Source organism: Mustela nivalis, assembly GCF_964662115.1.
Source record: "Mustela nivalis genome assembly, chromosome: 13".
In the NCBI taxonomy this organism is placed as follows: Eukaryota; Metazoa; Chordata; class Mammalia; order Carnivora; family Mustelidae; genus Mustela; species Mustela nivalis.
This window is the reverse complement of record NC_139032.1, coordinates 78,544,365-78,560,344: the sequence shown is the minus strand read 5'-3', so window position 1 is coordinate 78,560,344 and position 15,980 is coordinate 78,544,365. Positions and strand designations below refer to the sequence as shown.

The window sequence follows — 15,980 nt, the reverse complement described above, 5'->3', positions numbered from 1 at the left end:
CCCCTCAAACTCAACGGGTTCAAGAGGGAACTTGTCCCATGAATGGACATTCTTTTTCATTATTGTTTATCACGCATGACGTTGTCATCAGTCTGATCATCAAAGCAGACTTAGGAGTCACCACAGACATCTTTCTTTCCCACCCCAACCAACCAGTCTCCAAATCTTGCTAATTTTATCCTCCGCTCTTTTAAACTTTCTGTCAAATATAAGATATCTTTTTCAGACCCTATATGACCTACACTACTCCGATGGCCTCCTCAATTTTATTCATGTCCCTTCTTAAATCCGTTCACTGCCCCTACATTTGGAGTAATCCATCTAAAATGAAATTCTAACATAGAACCCCTCTGTTTAAAAGACTGCAGTGGCTCCCTGTGGTCTCAGAGGTCTAATCCCACATCTTGATTTGTTGAGTTCATTCATTGAATAAATGCTGATTTATTGCCTACTCTATGGATCCAGAGCCTAGGTATACAATAGGGAGAGGGGGAAGAATCTATGCCTTTAAGAAACTACCAGTCATGTGTAAAGCCATGATTATAAAGCCTGTGACCCTATTTAGCTCCTTTGCTTCATTTCCTGCCACTTCCTGCTTCAAAATTCCCACTGAGGAATCTTTGAAATGTTTTAGAACTTATATTCACACCATACTTCTTCATTCCTTTCACATGTTTCTCTCTTGGCCTGAAATATCAAGCCCACATTTGTCACCTCATAAATGCCTCTTTATCTCCTTAGTCCTCACGTGGGTGTCATCTCCAGGGAGCATTTCTTGGACACCCTCCCTGCGGGCTCCATCCTCCACAGAGCATTGGGCATATTCCATCTTTGCCCTGTTACATTATGTGCAATATATATTTCTTTGTCCGTTTCCTACTCTGGACTGTGAGAGCTAATTAAAACTGTAGGGACATTCAACAAATATTTATTGAATTTTACCAAACTGGCCCAGAAAAGACATTCTAAAATGTTCATTTCACTTTCCTTTTTGAAAGCTCTTCGGTAGAGACTGCTGATAATTTTGAGGGAATGCTTAAAAGGCAGTTTCCCCGAATTTGGATCATATTCCTAAATGTGGCTCCAAATGAAATATTTATGAAGGAAGAATACTATGCATAACTTACATTGTTAATTACAAACAACAAAAAAAAAAGAGTCTTCTGGATCCTTTCAAAAGTCACACAAATAATTAGTCTGCATATTTCAGTTTTCTTTCAGATTACTATGGCCTTCCCTAGATTTACCATTTCTAGAAGCTTCACACCTCAATTTAACTTATCAGCCATTCTCTTCATTAACATCTTCACAGTTAATTTGTAGTTGTTCATGATTGTCAAAATAAGGAAACCACAACTTGAGGATGGTGTAGTTTCTTACTTTGGTGTGTTCAAGCACTGAGTCATAGAACATAAAATTGGCTTGGGTTGAAGTTTATTTCTGTCCATTAAAATAATGTGTCATTGGAAAAATAACAGTTTTTTAAAAAAGAGTCTCAGTTTTGTCATCTACAAAACATGATCTACTAATGTTGCTATCTATTTCGTAGGATCATCCAATGGGTGGAATGTCATGGGCCATGAGAAAGAGTTTGGCATAGTATCTAGCATAGCCTAGGTGCACAGTGGTCTTTCACCATCTTACTGATTCAGTTAAAATATAATGTAAAGCATGAAGAGCCTATTGCAAAATTGGGAAATGAGTCTGGACAGCACAAGAAGAGGGAACAGCATGAGCAGTGTGAGGCATCAAAGTTGATAGTGCCCTTGGTCAATATGGTTGGGGGAAGTTTTCTAGAGAACTGGATAAATGGAGGGTGGGATGTGAAAAAGTAGCCGTAGGATATGGTGAGTATATATGAGATGCAGCACATAAACTTTGCTAAATGCAAGACTAAGAGGTAAGGTGATCCACCAGGGAACTACTGAGTTGTTCAATGAAGGGGGAGGGGTGTCACGGTCATATCTGTGTTTGGAAAAATCCATCTGGCAACCTCAGTGGTGCTTAGGTTGGAGGCGGCAGAGATACACGAAGCAGGAAGACCAGTGGGAAGATGATTGTCATAGTCCCAAGTGAGAGAGAGCCATGTTTTGAATGACAGATAGCAAGATGAAATGGGCTTCAAAAAGAGAGATTTCTGGGGTACCTGGTTGGCTCAGTGGGTTGGGCCTCTGCCTTTGGCTCAGGTCATGATCCCAGGATCCTGGGATGGAGCCCCGCATTGGGAATCTCTGCTCAGCGGGGAGCCTGCTTCCCCCTTCCCCTTTGCCTGCCTCTCTGCCTACTTGTGATCTCTCTTTGTCTCTCTGCCAAACAAATAGATAAATAAATAAAATCTTTAAAAAAGATAAAGAGATATTTCTCAGGTAACGTGTGCAAGGGAGAGAGAGAGAGAAGCAAAAGATGTGCAGCATCACACTGAGGTTCACAGAGAAGGGCAGAGTGATCAAAAAAAAAAAAAAATTAAAAAGTGGCTGGAGAGGAGAACAACTTAGCAGGCTGTGGATATGGGTGGTGCTGGTGGTGGATCTGGTTGAAGGGAGTCGAAGCAGACTTCCAGAACGATCTCAGGCCTCTCACAGGAATGGAACGTCACAGACTGTGGTTCTCTCGAATGGGGAATACCAGAGAAGGCGAAGTTTGAGAGCCTGATGATTGCTTTAGTCTGGGATATTTTGAGTTTGAGAATTGAGAATCCTGGATTGAGAAATCCAGAATTTCCTAGAGATGTTGATTGTGTGATTGAAAATAATAATATAAAATACATGAATTATAATGAATACCATTCCAGTGGTTTCTAGGTTTTTTTTTTTTATAATCACACACCTACCAGTTAAAATGGTTGACTAAACACTTCCCTATGAATGTATGTGTATAAATTACTTACTCATGTTGTCTTTGTCAGTTAATATCACAACTCCCTGCTGTGTGATATTTACTTAGAGCAAGGGTCAGCATTAATAATAGTAAATATAAATACATAGTGTCATTAGTCCTCTTGATCATCTTAAATTATTTTGGCCAATTCCAGACAGATCTAATTAGATCCTTTGTTTTTTGACTTGGCAACATAATGTGGCTGATCTTCCATCATTTTCTTGTTCCCATTGGCTTAAATTATAATTCTGGTAAATCCATCATTTCCTTGTAAGCCATGTGACCATTTCATGAGAGCTGGTTTAGTTAAATCGGATCATGTAATTTTAAACTCTCTATCACCAGGCACATATAAACGCCAAGGCATCACAGCGCACTGAAAGTGAGGAAAGATGGAGCCCAGCTTCTCCATGCTGTCAGGCTCCCACTCTTCACTCCAGTACACCTCGTGGTTTGTGACTGTCTTCTGTTTGGTCTGAGTATTGAGAATAGTAATAAACATGTACACCAGAACTTCTAGGATTCTTTCTAGCTTGGTGCACCCTGATTAGCGAATTCTAATTGGACTTCATAGGACTTTTACCTGGAGCTGGGCATTGAGTGACGTGTTTTAATGCATGAAATCTTGACTTTGATCAAACAGGATTCATAGCGTAAAATCGGAAACGCGAACAGACGGAGTTCGATTCTAGTCTTCCACAGTTTAAACTTACTCTCTAATCAGGTCTTCCCTGACATTTGGATGACCGTCAAGTGATGTTCACCTCTTTCCCTCATATATGGTTTTGGTTCAGTGTCTAGGTCAGTATGTTACAACAAACAAATTTAATTTTATTTAAGGTGGAGACATCACTCTTCCCCCAGGCTCTGCTGTCTTTCCGTGGCTTATGATTTTGGTCTGTCTCCTTTATCTTGCTAAACTTGCTCATGTCTTGATCAAGATGCAAGATTTGGTCAAGCATGGATGGACAAAGAAAGAGCCTATCTTCCTCAACTAGTACTTTTTGGAAGAGTTAGCATCAGTGCTCCCAGGGCTTAGCAGGTTTAGTGCTAATGTTTTTCACATATAGCACTTTGGGGAAATATCTGAAGCTTCCCTTTTTCTCTGGGATCCCTTACTTGTGATTTCTTTGATGAAGGAAAATGCACCTCTTTCCAGCTGCTTACGGACCAGTAGGGGACCCTTGGTAAATGGCAGTGCGATTCTCGTTTCCTTTTGCTGGGATCACCTCTCCCTCCAGGTTGGAATCTAGGGCAACCTCTCCTGGCTTTCTTTTGTATGCCACTCACGCAGGATCCATGGGGAATACATTCCTTTAGGAATGAGCTAAGCGGTCATTTCTCAAATTGCAGCCTCTACTCTACACCAGGTTTCAGCCTGTCCCTCCTTAGGTTTCCCTCTTTAGAATTATTTTTTCAGATTTCTCTGGTATGAGTTAGACACCGATCAGCCATATCCCCCCCAAAAGCCCCTGGGGAACATTGATTATGTTCTTTGAGTGATCTTGTTGAAGCCTGAAGTGCAGGGCAAACCCTCTCATGCTCCCTGTGTGGGGGGTGAGCAGGAGCGTTCACAGCACAAAGCTACTTCTCACTCAGGCTCCGCTCCTGATCCCAGCATCCAACTCTTTATGCCATCGTGTGGGTTAAGAATCTCAAAAGGTGCATTTTGGCTACCTTTTTTTAAGTCCTGTAGAGTGGGCATATACCTCTCTCTAGAATATCATATCTATTAATTTGAGCTTCGGGTGAACTGAGATCAAAATAGTTGCATTTTAAAATTCCATTTAGGACACCTGGGTGGCCCAGTGGGTTAAGGGTCTGCCCTTGGATCAGGTCATCATCTCAGGGTCCTGGGATAGAGCCTCCATGTCTGGCTCCATTCAACAGGGAGTCTGTTTCTCCTTCTCCCTCTGCCTCTCTCACTCACTCACTCTCTCTCAAATAAAAATAAAATCTTTAAAAAATTTTTAAAAAATCCCATTTAATCCTTATCTGATCTCTAAGAGATATTGTACCTTTTTTTTTTTTTAAGATTTTATTTATTTATTTGACAGACAGAGATCACAAGTAGACAGAGAGGCAGGCAGAGAGAGAGGAAGGGAAGCAGGCTCCCTGCCAAGCAGAGAGCCTGATGCGGGTCTCGATCCCAGGACCCTGGGATCATGACCTGAGCTGAAGGCAGAGGTTTTAACCCACTAACCCACCAGGTGCCCTGATATTGTACCTTCTGATACTGCCCACATTTCACAGATGGAGAAAGTGAGGCACCAGGGGGATTTCTTGTGTGCTTATGGTCACCCAGCTTTGTAGATGGTTATCTGGTGAGAAATGTATTCCAGAGATCCAGATGTAGATGTTGAAGCTTGGATGAGGTTATCAGGATGTCCCTGCCTTAGGAGGCAAGCACAGTGGGTGACCTCAGATCAGGCAGTCAGCCTCAGTGTCCTCTAGAATGGGAGACTGAGGGGATGATTCCTTTCCACCCTCTGGCCCAGAATGTGAGCAATGGCCCAGCAATCCAAGCAGAGGGCTCCTGGGGAGGAGCTTGGTGATCATGCTGCTGGAAGACCCTTCTCTGTCTCTTTGTCCTGCATGTGTTCCTCTGATGTAAATAATTTACAATGGCAACGGTTAGACAGTGTGCTCTGTGTGGGATGAACCCGATTCCCTTAATAACACTCCAGGCTTATATATAGCACGGTTCAGCCAAGGACCCACATGCTCTCCAGGCCACAGCCCCCATCAGCAGCTCTCCATCCACCAGGGCATCTAGCAGCAGCAGGCCTGTGACTCACTCAGGGTCACAGGAGGTCAAGGGCAATGCTTGGAATAGAACCAGCCTCTCTTTCACAGGCTCTAAACCCCAGTGGCAGGAAGTTCCCTTTATGAATATTGGGAAAACAGCAGTCCTCACAGGCATGGTAGTAGATGTCCAGGACTCTCTAGCTCAGAGGATTGGGGGCTGTGGTTCTTGAGCAGGGGAGTTTGCATTTATAATTACTTATTGTCTATTTGTTTATTGATTCTGGCAGAGAAGGCAAGCGGACAGTGGCTCAACCCAACAGTTGCAGGGGACAGTGAATTGGATTCTCCCAATGTTGATAAAAATGTAGGGATTGATGAATGACCTTCCTGGGCAGTGTCATAAAGCAGAAAAGGCTCTTCCTAGCTCCACACTGTCCAATCAAAGGACAACACTGCCCATGTGTGTAATTTTAAAGCTTTAGCGGCCACATTCAAACAATGATAGGTGAAAAAAATTCTAATAACACATCTTATTTAACCTACTACAGCCAAAACAGTAATATTTCAACATGTAATCAATATAAATATTAGGGAGACATTTTAGTTTTGTTTTTTTTTTTTATTCCTACTGAGTCTTGAAATCCAGTGAGTGTGTATTTCATTCAGCACATCTCAGTTTGGACCCGCGATCTGGATTGCAAACGCTTCAAAGCCACGTGTGGTCAGTGGTTCCCACATGGGCCAGCACGGCCTCCAGTTCTAGCTCTGCCGTTTGCCAGCTTTGTGGTGCGGGGCCACCGACTTACCTTTTCCAGACCTCAGGTTCCCCTCCCCACGTGTGTCAGGCGGGGACTGTAACTTGTTCCCGTGTTGCTGCAAGGGCACCCGTGCAGAGCCGCTCTGCGGTTCTGAGCACGTTCTCAGTGCTCAGTGAGTGCAAGAGTCCTTCCTCAAACGGACTCGCCAGCACCCAACTGCTGGAACCTCCCCTATAGGTGGCCTCAGACCACATCCAGAGGTAAACCGCTACCGACCCTTCCTCATTTCCTTCCTTCCACGGACATTCCCTTTGCTCTCGGGCATCCGCACCGCTCACTCCTTCCTTTCCTTCAGGTCTCTGCTCCAAAACCTCTTGGCAGGTCAGAGGGAGAGACACGCAGACAGAGGTAAAGCTCATGGGCTCTGTTCTCACGAAAGCCCCTGCCATCCTGTGTGCTTCCATGAGCAACCCCCTATCCTCCTGCTCTCTCCCACCCCCTAGACTTGTTGGACGCCACCAGCTCTGCTAGGACTTCCCTTTCTCGGTCTCTGCTGAATAAAACCTTCCGTGCTATTTAAGGACCTGCTCAAATACCACCTCTCCTATAGGATCCTTCCTGGTCTCTTTGTTGAAAATAAAACCTTGGCCTCTGCTCCTCCACTGGACGTTTTTTCTTTAGTTGTGGTCATTGTCATGAAAGCGTATTTCGTATTAGAATTCCTTTTGCATGGGAGTGACCTCCCCCTCCCCATAAGTTGACTCTCTGGAGGGTGGGACCTAATTGCAGCAGGTGCGCAGTGGAGGCAGGGGAATGTAGTGGAAACTCTAGAGATTTTATAAAAGGAGAGACGTGGATTAGTTTTGAGCTTAGGAAAGTCACTCCGTGTCTCCAAGCCCCAAAGTGCTCACCTCTTAAGTGCGTAGCCGTCTGTGAAGAAACCTCGTGAAGAAACCATTATTAACATCTAGTCTGTACTGGGTGCTTTGGCTACTACCAAGACAACAGACTTTTTTAAGACCCAATTCCACAGTAGATGCTCAATAAATATCCGTCACAGGTCCCTGCGTCTCTGGTACAGTTGGTGCTATTATGGGCCTGTTCACAGAATGGGAGTCCCTGTGTCTCCCTGATAAGACATTTTGGGAACATGCATACATTCTTGCCCAGCAAAATATCCATGTCTATTAAAAGGCACCCTTAGAAATTTTCATTTTCATTTTTTTTTCTGTGCATTATCGTGATTTTCTAAATCAGCAGAGATATGTTCACACAATTCTTCCATGAAGCACTGAAACCCACTTGCTGGGATGCAGAGTATCTCACAAGCCCCCGCGACAGAGAAGGCTCAAACACAGCCACATGTACCCGCTGCCCTGCTGAGACAGAATGATGGCCAGGACCTGGAAGACAGGTGCCTGGCCTAGTCACGGTCTTGAGAAAAAAGAGTTGGGTTAGCCAGGGTTTAACTTTGCACGACTGACATTTGTGCCCAGGGTTCTTTCTGGTAGGGCCGTCCTGGGCATTGTGGGATGTTGAGCAGAATCCCTGACTGCTACCCGTGAGACGCCAGTCAAGCACCCTCCATTGGGACATTCGAAGTTGTCCCTTGTGTGTGGGGGGGGGGGTGGGGGGGCAACAAGACTGCCACTTGGGAAACAGTGGATTCGATGGTTCAAATGTTAGCTAATTCTAGGCCTATAGGCTGAGAGCTCTCTCTCTCTCTCTCTCTCTCTCACACACACACACACACACACACACACACACCGCACGCATGCATTGCTCTTCCATGGATAGGCTCATACCCCGTCTGAAAGCTGCAGTGCTCCCCATCTTGGTTGCTTGCACACGGCCTCGTAGCCAAGCACTCCCCCTGTGCTCCCACCCCGCACCCACTCACAGCCCGAGCCTTGGCGAAGGCTGAAAGGGCGGCATGCTGTGCTGTCAGTGTGCGGTAGCTCCCCACCAGGATCTGCGAACAATCCCCTCCACCCCCCGCATGCCACTCAGGTGGGCTCCGGCAGAAGGCTGGCAGCTGCCGCTGCTGCAGTTCTGCGCTCGGCACGGACGGCTTTGTTTTAGGCTCTGAGCGAAACTTCAGGCCACCGCTTCTGCCAGCCCACCCCTCGGCTCACGTGCTTCCGTCCTGTGCCCCGACAGCGGGGGCTTGCCGCGCCGAGGAGACTTCTGCAGCTCCTCGTAATAAAATGGTGCAGTTGGGCAACAGAGGGAAATAGCCCGTGGGGTAGGAAATTCACATCTCCGTCTTTCTGTGTTTTTTCCTCTTTCTTAGCTTTGCTTTCTTCCCATTTTCAGCCAGGAGAGTAGACAACTAGGGTAGCCCATGTCTTCATGTTTATATGTGGTTTTACACTTGACAAAATGTGTTCTTGCCATTTTTAAACGATAGACCTAAAACTCTGAGGTCTGGAGAAAAGATGGGATTGTCCTGAGTCACACAGAGAGCCACGTGTAGAGACGGTCTTTCAAAGGTTCTTGCCAGCGAAAGCCAAAGCGGAAAGCAGACCCAGAAACAAGCACCAGAAAAGATACTGAGGACCAACTTGCACACAGAATGAGAACCAGAGCTGTGAGAAAGAAACAACCAACACTTCTTTTTAAAAGATTTTATTTATTTATTTGAGAGAGAAAGCGAGCACACGGAGAGTGCGAGGGCAGGGGAGGAGAAGGAAGGAGAGGGAGAAGCAGACTCCCCACTGAGCAGGGACCCTGACAAGGGGCTCGAATCCAGGACTCTGGGATCATGACCTGAGCTCAAGACAGATGCTTAACTGACTGAGCCACCCAGGTGCCCCCAACTAACACTTTTTGAGAGAAAGAGAAACAGGAGATGATTTTTGAGGGTCCAAGCTCGGCTGGCTACTGGAAAATACATAGAACTTGGTCAGGGCGGTGGAGACCATGCACAGAGACTCTCCCAGCAGGGACCAAGTGGACAGGATCAGTGTCAGCATTCATCATTGTCATTAACCTCATCATCGTTGATGCCGTTTATTGGGCACTTAATAAAAGGCAAACACTAGGTGGGACATTGTACATAAATTATGTCAGTCCATTCTCACACCACGTTTTATAGATGACGTAGGGGGACCCAGGGATGTTCAGGGACTTGCCTGAAATGCTACTGTTGATAACTGGTGGGACCTGGATTCAAGGCTGCCTTTCAATGTTGAGGAAGATAAGCTCTTCTAGAATAAGCAGGGCGCCAAGCTAGTAAGTAGAAAATGAAGGTAGAATACAAACGTGTACTCTTGCAAATTTGTAAGTATCCAAAGGCTAAGCATGGCACGTGGTCTCTCTTCTCTCCTTGCCACAAAGAGCCTCTGCCCCAGCTCTCCCTCAGTCTTAAACATTTCTCCAGTATGGTACCAAGGTGCTAGGCTATCAATCCCCACAAAAGAGGAGGTGGGCAAGGACCCACCTGATCCCTTGGCCCTTAGTTTCTCGTCTGAACACCAGGGAACCATGAGGCTCGGAACCCTCAGCGGTGAATTCTCTGGTCTCTTGTGCTTCTGTCTCCACATGCCTCCCTGGACATAGGGGACCCAGGTCCTGTCTCCTTTCCTTCCATTCATCCTTCGAACACATTTGCCCGAAACACCTATGGTGTGACAAGTGCCAAGGTAGAGGCATCGAAGCCCACTCTCTTTTCTGCACCTGAGGAGGCTGCGTCTTTACGAGGCTAAGCCTCGGTCTGTGCTCAGGCACACGCCGTGTTCACGGCAAAGCAGGAACGTGAGCCCAGATCTCCGGAGAGGCCATGCCCTTCACCAGAAGTCATCCTGGTTTTTGTAAACCTTTACACACTTGACTGATGTAACATTATGAAGGTATGTTAACGGCATTTTTTTTTTTCTGTGTCTTTCTCTTCCTTTTATTTTGTTTATTTTTTTCTCTCTCTCTATTTCCTGTCTCCCTTTCTTTCTTGTCCTTTTTTTTTTCTCTCTCCTTTTTTTTTTTTTTTTTTTTTTTTAAATTCTTTCTCCTCAGGACTCCACAGAATGGAGCAAGAATGAGAGGAAAAAGGCCGGCAGAAAAGCATGAACTGGAGGTTTGTTGAGCTCCTCTACTTCCTGTTTGTATGGGGCCGTATCTCCGTGCAGCCCTCCCACCAGGAACCAGCTGGGACAGACCAACATGTCTCCAAGGAATTTGATTGGCTTATTTCAGACAGGGGGCCTTTCCACCACTCCAGGAGCTACCTATCCTTTGTGGAAAGACACCGTCAAGGATTTACAACCAGATATAAAATATACAGGTAAGACCTGGGTTGAGCTTGTCCCCATCTCCTGTGCCTTTCGTTCATAGAGTGCTATTTGGGGTCAGGCATGGGTATGGGTCTCGCCGTATGGAGGAACAATGGGCCAAGGGGTCAGGAGGCTGTTTGTAGTTTCACCTTGTTTTTGTACTTTGCACAAGAGGTGAACCATGTCAAGGACAAGAGCGAATAGCTAACATCTACTGAGTGCTGACTGTGGGTTAGGCGGGATGGTGCTTACTGCCTGGTATACACGATCTCAGTTAAGCCTTCGTCATAGTCGTCATGGGTAGAATTTACTTGTTCTCTCCATTTTACGCACGACGTCACTGGTCTTCAGCGAGGCTGAATGATTTGCCTGAAGTCCCACTGGCGGTATGTGATAGGCCTCAGCTTCATACCATGTTTTATCTGCACCCACAGTCACAGGACTTTTAATCAACCACATCAGATGAAGGTAGTGTTGTTGGCAAATGCTATTAATGTACCAACCTCCTCCCTAAACCTATTCATGCATCTGGAAACAAGTAGGGACCATCAAAGAATAGCCTTTTCTGATTTGGTTCTTGATCTGTTGGAATGTCGCTCACCCAAAAGGACTTAGCATAACGTTTTTTCCTCTTTGAAACCATCTTCAATTCTCCCCATTCCACTCTTTTACCCTCTCTTTGATAGTCTCACAGCTCTCTATACATATATCCCTTTAGTTTTAAATGGTCTGAAGTTAGAGTGCATCTTTGTATTCCTTTCTCACGTAACTAGAAACCCATTGAGGGCAGGACTTAGATGCAATTCAGTTCTAGATCTCTTGAATGGTTTTGTCCTATCGTGTATCAGAAGCATGCAATCAATGTTGTGGACTTAAATGAGTTCGGGGGTGCAAGAAACTCTCTAGAGCTGTAGTCTTTGTCTTAAGGTCAAGGAAGAAGGGGCATACCCTTAACCCTTCTGGGCCGTTTAGAATGGGAGAACCAGGGAGCATGGTGGAGGAAAGGACCCTGACCTGCATCTGGGAAGGTATGCATTTAGATTGTAAATCTTCTGTGTATATGTTATGACAATAGGCATGTCTACCTTGCACATTTTGTGACATTGTAGACTAGGGATGTGACTTAATGCTGAATATTCAAATCCTACGTTGAATAGTGGCTGAAGTTTTGCAAGTTTCCATCTATGAAAGAGCTCACAGATGAGCCTTGAAGGGTGCTAAGTGATCAGAGAGTTACTAGGGGAAGGTCCTCTGGGAACGAGAGAAAGCAGAAACACATGGGAGCATGGATATGGGGTGTGCAGGAAAGGGGGAAGGAGTGCAAGGGTGAAAAATAGGGAGTTTCTTTCAAAAGAGAATATTGGAATTTTAAATTATATTTATTGATTCAGAAGACCAGTCCTTGGGAGAACTATTCCTACATCACCTAAGAATGAGAGTTAACTACCTTATTTCAAAGTTGGATCCTCGGCATAATTTCTGGTGTAATATAGCCATGGTTCTTTGTGAACACGTATAAACCAAACGTGGGCACTCCCCAATGACTCGACAGAACACACTGTTCTCTGATGTCACAGGGACCAGGAAAGACGCAGGCTGAGACGGAGGATTTAAGGGAACAGAACAAGTGGTGGAGATGCAGGTATCTTACCCTGTCTGTATTTTGTCAGACAACGATCACATCTTGGTTTGACCTGTTGGCTTTCGCTTCCATGTGGGCCTCCTGAGGACACCTTACAGCTGAATGACTGGGGTTCACATTTACATTTTAAAGATCAGAAGATGACTCACTTGAATAAAGTCCTGTAGCTGAAAAATGATGGATGCTGGACTGGAAACAAAGTCTGACTGTAAATCCGTAACCATATCACTGATGACTGTGATAGAACGAAAGGCATCCATTCATTATTTACAAATGTTTCTTAACAACTGCCATAGGGCTGCCCCTGTGCTAGACCCTGGGGATTGGAGATGCGTAGTAGTGCTTGAACATGATGGCTGTGCTTGGGGTTTGGAAGGTAGCTAGCGTGCATGGTGGATGATTAACTGGTGCCTGTGATGACTATTGAAGTACCCTAGACCCACGTGGATACCTTGAGTAGAACCACAGAGCACTTACGATGGGCCATCAAAGGATGTCATTGACGCCTTACAACAATCTCTGTGAGATGAACAGTGCCTTGGCATTTTGCGGATTGGAAAACCAGGACTTGGGGAGGCTGAGTGCCTGGTTTCAGCTCATCCAGGTGGTAAGGAACAGAGCTGGGATCTGAATATGGACCCACCTGACCCCAGAGCCCTCCTTCTGGCCACCATGGTGTCCACACATTGAGTGTTCCCGAACTCTGCAGGGGCTCTTGCAAACATTTTTCCTCACAACCACTTTGTAAATATTTGGGGCCTGGTTTTAGAGAGAACGAAGAAGGTAAAGGTTGTTAATGAGGTTGGGGGTCAGGACATCTGGATACTAACGCCAGCTTTCTGGGCACCGGTCTTGTGACATTAGGCAAATTCCTTCCTCTCTTGGATCCCACCTTCCTCACCCATCCGATGGTAGCCTTGATAATGTCCGCGGTTTTCAGCCTATGCTCTTTTAACACCTTGAGGATCAATGCAAGAAGTCATAAAAGCTATTGTAGTGTAGGATGACAAGTAAATTGTCTTTGTGTTGGGGGTGACCAGGCAGGACCCCCCAGCCGTACACAGCATTTACACAGAGACGGTCTTACTCCTTCACTCTCATGTTCTGATGTTCCATATGCTTTCTTTGGGATCCCACTGCTAAAGCAAAGTGTGCTGCCATCCAACGGGCTGATTTCTAGGATGCTTTCTAGTTCTAAAATTAAGTACAAGATTTAACCGAGGTCACGTGGTTAATTAAATGATGGAGTTCGACCCAGAAGTCAGGCCCCTGGTCATCTAGTTATTCCTTCCTTCCTTTATTTAATCCTCAAATAATTATTAAGCATCGGCTAGAGGCCCAGCACCGTGTTTGGGGCAGACGATACAATGATGAGTAAAACAAACATGGTCCCTGCTGTCCTAGGAGAGACTGACATTAATTAAACACATACACGTGTGCACATGCGCACATACACGTACACTAAGTGCTACAGAGAAGAAGGTGCAGGGTAGATATAACTGGGAGATCATTAATACCATCAACATTGATTTGGAACCTACTACGTGCAAAGACCAGGTGGGGTTCCTGACGTGATCGGCACATGGACACACGTGCAGATAAGTACCCACAGCCACGTGTGCCTCTCCAGGCCCCATTCAGACCTGAGCCAAAGCCAACTAGGACATGCTCCTCAGGGTGGTTGTCAAGTGACACTTTGTCCGCATCGCATGCTGCTTTGTTGAAGCATGAAAACACATCTTCCGGCGATTTCCAGTTGTGCCTCCCTGTGTGCTCACGTAGACCTAGCACATCAAACACTCGACATTTTCATCATGACAATAAGGCTTTCTCCAGGAATGTGCCACACTGTCTTGTGCTAGATGGCCGGCCTTATGGATGTGCCCTCGCCCTCCAGCTTCCGCTAGCTTTCCACCCCCCTGCACTCAAGCTGGGCCACAGGCTGATCTGGGAGCTTCAGAAAGAATCTGAGGGGAGATCTCCTCTCCTCACTTCAGTGGGTTAAGGCCACTTCTTTCCTCTTCATCATATGCACACAGAGGCTGGTTTCAGGTCATAGACTCAGGACAAGGAGTCAGTGCCACAGGCAAGGAAGGGAGTTTTTCCCATCAAATCCCAACAGAAACCTTTTCTCGGGTTGCTTCACAAGCCAGGCCGTAAGATGCATACAAACAGTGGTTTAGGTGCACAAAGCACACGCTCTGTCATGCCTCAGTCTGAGCGGAAGCATGGAGGCTGGGCGATTTTCTGCAGGCACCTGCCAACATCGTTGATCTCAGAGTCAGGGAACCTGGGCGCTGGCCCACCTCTTCTGCCTCTTTCTTGCATGCTTTTGGCCCAAATAATGGGATTTTGGAGCTTCTATTTTGTGGTCTGCAAAATGAGAGTGTTAGCCAAGGTGATCTTCAAGGTCTTTGCCTTTTCTGAAATCCCATGATTCCATGAAATCTTGTCCTCTGAAGGTATTGCCTGGAGTAATGGAGAGGACTGGACTTGGAATGTAGAGACTCAGACTTTGTTTATTTTGGACCCACTTTCTGGCTTTCTCTTCCTGGGCCAGTGCATTCTGTGTATCATTCATTCATAGAATTTAGCATCAGTCCTATGCCATGAGCTGTGCTATGGTTCGGTCATACAGATATGACCAAAAGAAAACAATGAATTGTGCTTGCACACAGACATGAACACACACACCACCAGTAGTGTCCACTCCCTCCTCCCTCAAACTCACATTGGAAGCTAGAAGTAAAACAAGAATCAGTAAGCACACCATTATCATTCCACAGATAGGAATGGATAAGGAAGTGTTCAGGTCCTCAGTTTTCTCCTCTGTGGGAAGGGATAATGATGTTACAGTTCATGTGAGAACTGCCAATGAGTTACAGTTCATGTGAGAATGCTTTGTACAGTTTAGATGTTCTTCTATCTGCAAATTATTTTTCATTAAGGTTCTAAATCATCATTCGACTAAAGTCATTGATTTTCACTTTCTGCTAAGCCCATACATACATTAGTCATTAAATACTCATGGCCATTCTGGGAGGGAAATGCTATTATTGTCTATATTATGAATAAGAAAATGTAGGCACCAAGAGGCTAAGCAAATTGTCCACGTCGCGTGTCTGAGAAGTGGCTCAGCTGGGAACCAGAAGCAAGTCTCTGAGATCCCACAACGGGAGCCCTTACCTTTCGCTCTTAAGGCTTTGTCTAAGTTACCCTGTTTATCATCAGATACAGAGAAACTCCCTCTGCTGTTGGGCAAGTTAGAACGTCTCTGAGGCTCAGGCTTCTCATTTGCAAAATGGAGGTCCTAATGAAATGCCTTCTGTGCTTGTGGTGAGAAGTAACTTGCTATCAAACATTTGGACCGTGGAATTTGGCGGGACCTATATAAATCAGAATTTACCCCTTTATCTCAGATGGCTGATGGCATTACTAGAAATGATTTCTTTCGTTCTCGAGATAATTTAGAAATCAGTCTTGTCCCTTAGTATTTTGTTACAAAAATAAAAAAAAAGGCAGTTTGATCCAAAGTTGTTTCCTGCCTTTTTTGTGTATTATTTTCTGTTTATTTTTTCCTGACTTTGAGCTCATCAGTAATTGCAAAATGTAGCAGTTACATGAAAGGTGGTTTCATATTGAGTGGTTTTCCCTGCAGGTTGCTGAGCTAGTGGTTTGTGGCTCATG

At 45.4% G+C, this 15,980-nt stretch overlaps 1 protein-coding gene across 2 annotated transcripts in view; it reads left to right on the top strand.

Moving 5' to 3' along the window:
- Positions 1-15,980, top strand: part of BRINP1 (BMP/retinoic acid inducible neural specific 1) — a 168,609-nt gene that overhangs the window by 36,398 nt on the left and 116,231 nt on the right. For both annotated transcript variants that reach the window (XM_082696731.1, XM_082696732.1), the window contains one exon: positions 10,395-10,662. In XM_082696731.1, coding sequence (XP_082552857.1) covers positions 10,445-10,662 — 218 coding nt within the window. In that variant the 5' untranslated portion in view covers positions 10,395-10,444. The remainder of the gene's footprint in view (positions 1-10,394; positions 10,663-15,980) is intronic.